This window comes from Nicotiana tomentosiformis, chromosome 3 (genome assembly GCF_000390325.3).
Source record: "Nicotiana tomentosiformis chromosome 3, ASM39032v3, whole genome shotgun sequence".
In the NCBI taxonomy this organism is placed as follows: Eukaryota; Viridiplantae; Streptophyta; class Magnoliopsida; order Solanales; family Solanaceae; genus Nicotiana; species Nicotiana tomentosiformis.
In genome coordinates this window covers 85575133-85579707 of record NC_090814.1, presented here as the reverse complement: position 1 = coordinate 85579707, position 4575 = coordinate 85575133, and the positions used below count along the sequence as shown (strand labels likewise).

Below are 4575 nucleotides of genomic sequence, written 5' to 3'. Positions count from 1 at the left end.
GTGAGAACACGTACTACCATATCGGACCATCAACTACCAGTGCCACCAGTTAGGGCCGCGAGAGGCCTGGGCCGTGGTAGAGGCCGGGGCCAATGTAGAGGTCGAGGTGTCGCTCGTACAGCAGTTGGAGAGGAACCTATAGCACCACCAGTTGCTCCAACTCAGGAGCAGATTCCAAATGTAGTTGAGCCGGTGGGACCCGCTCATGCACCAGCTGTGCCCATTGAGATTCCAGGCCTACAAGAGGCTTTGACTCAGATATTGATAGTTTGCACTGGCCTTGCTCAGGTGGTTTTGGCTCAGTCCGCACCAGCCACTTCTCAGGCCGGGGGAGGTACTTATACCCCTGTTGCCCGCGCTCCATAGCAGGTAGTACAGGGACTTCAGATACCAGGGGCACTACCAGCCCAGCCGGCTGCAGCTGCTCAGGCCTCGATAGTCCCTGTTATGGCAGATGATGAGCAGAGGAGACTTGAGAGGTCTGGGAGGCTTCGACCTCCATCATTTAGCGGTGCTGAGTCATAGGATGCTTAGGGTTTTCTGGGCAAGTGCCAGCGGATGCTTCAGACAGCGGGTATTTTGGAGACTAGTGGGGTCTCGTTCACTACTTTTTAGTTTTCTGGAGCTGCCTTTAGATGGTGGGAGACTTATGAGAGGCGCAGGCCGGTCGGTGCAGTACCACTTATATGTCAGGAGTTCTCTGTTCTCTTTTTGGAGAAGTTCGTGCCACAGTCTCGCAAGGAGGAGCTGCGCAGACAGTTTGAGCAACTTCGGCAAGATGGCATGTCTGTGACCCAGTTCGAGATGAGGTTTTCTGAATTGGCTCATCACGCAGTTTGGTTGGTTCCCACTGATAGGGAGAGGATTAGGAGGTTCATTGATGGCCTCACATATCAGTTGCGGTTACTCATGACTCGGGAGAGAGTATCGGGTGCTACTTTTGATGAGGTAGTTGACATTGCTCGGCAGATAGAAGTGGTCCATAGTCAGGAACGTGGAGAGAGGGAGGCCAAGAGGCCTCATGGTCCAGGTGATTTCAGTGGTGTTCTTTCAGGGGGACAATTTTACTGCGGAACGGGTCGTCCTTACAGACACGCTCAAACTGGTCATCCAGTTCACCGTGGTGCATCATCCAACCATGGTTCATTTAGTTCTCATCAGGGTCAGCTATCCCTAGGCGCCGTTCCAGCCCATAGTTCGTCCCGTGCCCCTTTAGGTCAGGGTTCATTTGCATCGGGTGCTTCTAGTAGTTATTATGGTTCTCAGGGCCCAATTCAGTCAGCACCACCACTAGTACCGGGGAGCTTCTTTGAGTGCGGGGAATTTGGACATATGTGGAGACAATGTCCTCATCGCTCAGGAGGTCCAGTGCAGCAGAGAAGTTAGACTACCACTTCAGCACCTGTTACTTCACCACCCGCCTAGCCTGCTCGGGGTGGGGGTCAAATAGCTAGGGGTCGCCCAAGAGGGGGAGGCCGATCAGGGATCGGTCAAGCCCCATTCTATGCTTTTCCTGCCAGACCAAATGTTATTGCTTCAGATGCAGTGATCACAAGTATTGTCTCAGTGTGCGATAGTGAGGCTTCTATACTCTTTGACCCTGGTTCTACTTATTCATATGTGTCATCGTACTTTACTCATTATCTGGATATGCCCCGTGAGCACTTAGTTTCACCTGTTTGTGTATCTACACTGGTGGACGATACTATTATTGTGGACCATGTGTATTGGTCATGTGTGGTAACTATTGGGGGATTAGAGACTAGAGTTGATCTTATATTGCTCAATATGGTTGATTTCGATGTAATTCTGGGTATGGATTGGTTGTCTCCATGTCATGCTATTCTGGACTGTCACGCAAAAACCGTGACATTGACCATGCCGGGGTTGCCAAAGGTTGAGTGGAGAGGTTCTCTAGATTATGTTCCTAGCAAGATAATTTCTTATTTGAAATCCCAACATATGGTTGGGAAGGGGTGTTTGTCATACTTGGCTTTTGTGAGAGATGTTGATGCAGATACTCCTACTATTGATTCAGTACCGGTAGTGAGAGACTTTCCTAATGTATTTACTGCAGACCTACTGGGTATGCCGCCCGACAGGGATATTGATTTCGGTATTGTATGGCACCATCTGAGTTAAAAGATTTGAAAAAGCAACTTCAGGAACTTCTTGATAAGGAGTTTATTAGGCCTAGTGTGTCACCTTGGGGTGCACCAGTTCTGTTTGTGAAAAAGAAAGATAGTACTATGCGGATGTGTATCGATTACAGGAAGTTGAACAAAGTTACAATCAAGAATAAGTATCCTTTGCCGCGTATTGATGATTTATTTGACCAACTTCAGGAAGCGAGGGTATTCTTCAAAATTGATTTGAGATATGGGTACCACCAGTTGAGAATTCGTGATTCGGATATTCTAAAGACGGCATTTAGAACTCGTTATGGTCACTATAAATTTCTTGTGATGTCGTTTGGTCTAACAAATGCCCCAGCAGCATTCATGCACTTGATGAACAGTGTATTCCAATCATATCTTGACTCATTTGTTGTAGTATTTATTGATGATATCCTGGAGTACTCACGTAGCCAGGAGGAGCATGCACGACACTTGAGTATTGTACTACAGAGGCTGAGAGAGGAGAAACTTTATGCCAAATTCTCTAAGTGTGAGTTCTGGCTTAGTTCGGTAGCATTCTTGGGACATATAGTGTCCAGTGAAGGGATTAAGGTGGATCCAAAGAAAATAGAGGCAGTTAAGAGTTGGCCCAATCCATCTTCGATTATTGAGATTCAGAGTTTTCTCGGCTTGGCCAGTGATTATTGTCGCTTTGTTGAGGGTTTCTCGTCTATTGCATCGCCTATGACTAAATTGACCAAGAAAGGTGCTCCGTTTAGGTGGTCTGATGAATGTGAAGTGATCTTTCAGAAGCTCAAGACAGCTTTGGCTAAAGCTCCAGTATTGGTGTTGCCTACAGGTTTAGGGTCTTATACTATGTATTGTGACGTATCGCGTATTGGTCTCGGCGTAGTACTGATGCAAGACGGTAGGGTGATTTCCTATGCGTCCAGACAGTTAACGGTACATGAGAAGAATTATCCAGTCCATGACGTTGAGTTAGCAGCTATTGTTCATGCCTTGAAATTTTGGCGCCATTACTTGTACGGTGTCCATTATGAGGTTTATACCGATCACCGGAGTCTACAACATCTATTTAAATAGAAGGATCTTAATTTGCATCAGTGAAGGTGGTTGGAGTTACTTAAGGATTATGATATCACCATTCTTTATCATCCCGGAAAGGATAATGTGGTAGCTGATGCCTTGAGTCGTAAGGCGGAAAGTTTGGGCAGCTTAGCATACTTACCGGTAATAGAGAGGCCTTTAGCCTTGGATGTTTAGGCCTTGGCCAACCAGTTTGTTAGATTGGATGTTTTTGAGCCGAATCGAGTTTTGGCTTGTGCGGTTTCTCGGTCTTCTTTATATGATCGCATCAGAGAGCGCCAGCATGATGATCCCCATTTGCTTGTCCTTAAGGACACGGTTCAGCACGGTGATGCCAAGGAAGTCACTATTGCAGATGGCGGTGTATTACGGATGCAGGGTAGGCTATGTGTGCCTAATGTAGATGGTTTGCGTGAGTTGATTCTCCAGGAAGCTCACAGTTCATGGTACTCCATTCATCCAGGTGTCGCGAAGATGTATCAGGATTTGAGGCAGCATTATTGGTGGAGGCGAATGAAGAAAGATATAGTTGGGTTTGTAGCTCGGTGTTTAAATTGTCAACAGGTAAAGTACGAGCATCAGAGGATTACTTCAAAGACTTGAAATTCCGGAGTGGAAATGGGAACACATTACCATGGACTTCGTAGTTGGGCTTCCACGGACATTGAGGAAGTTTGATGCGGTTTGGTTGATTATGGATCGGTTGACCAAATCCGCGTATTTTATTCCGGTTGGTACTAATTATTATTCGGAGTAGTTGGCTGAGATTTATATCCGCGAGATTGTTCGCCTACATGGTGTGCCAGTGTCCATCATTTCAGATTGGGGCACACAGTTTACATCACAATTTTGGAGATTAGTGCAGCGAGAATTGGGTACACAGGTTCAATTGAGTACAACGTTTCACCCTCAGATAGATGGACAGTACGAGCGCACTATTCAGATATTGGAGGATATGCTACACGCTTGTGTCATTGATTTTGGAGCTTCTTGGGATACATTTCTGCCACTTGCAGAGTTTGCTTACAATAAAAGCTACCAGTCGAGTATACAGATGGCTCCGTATGAGGCATTATATGGGAGACGGTGCCAATCTCCGATTGGTTTGTTTGAGCTAGGAGAGGCTAGGCTATTGGGTACTGACTTGGTTCAGGATGCTTTGGAGAAGGTTAAAGTGATTCAGGAGCGGCTTCGCATGATGCAGTCTAGAAAGAAGAGTTATGCCGACAGGAAGTTCCGTGATATTGCTTATATGGTTGGGGAGAAGGTTCTGCTCAAATTTTCACCAATGAAGGGTGTGTTGAGGTTCAGGAAGAAGGGCAAGTTGAGCCCCCAGTATATTGGGCCTTTT

The 4575-nt window shown here is 46.5% G+C and overlaps 1 protein-coding gene across 1 annotated transcript; it reads left to right on the top strand.

Moving 5' to 3' along the window:
* The first annotated feature begins 909 nt into the window (after positions 1 to 909).
* On the top strand, positions 910 to 3871 carry LOC138908118 (uncharacterized). The gene is made up of 5 exons (XM_070198758.1): positions 910 to 1381; positions 1541 to 1657; positions 2018 to 2086; positions 2710 to 2976; positions 3789 to 3871. The coding sequence occupies exons 1-5, from the start codon at positions 910 to 912 to the stop codon at positions 3869 to 3871; spliced, it is 1008 nt and encodes a 335-aa protein (XP_070054859.1).
* Positions 3872 to 4575: the final 704 nt, after the last annotated feature.

Bases quoted from the DNA above. Each gene is read 5' to 3' on its own strand.
- LOC138908118 (XM_070198758.1), top strand. From the start codon at position 910: ATGACTCGGGAGAGAGTATCGGGTGCTACTTTTGATGAGGTAGTTGAC. The intron at 1,382-1,540 runs GTTAGACTACCA...TTATTGCTTCAG, and splicing joins AGGTCCAGTGCAGCAGAGAA to ATGCAGTGATCACAAGTATT. The intron at 2,977-3,788 runs GTTTAGGGTCTT...AATTGTCAACAG, and splicing joins AGTATTGGTGTTGCCTACAG to GTAAAGTACGAGCATCAGAG.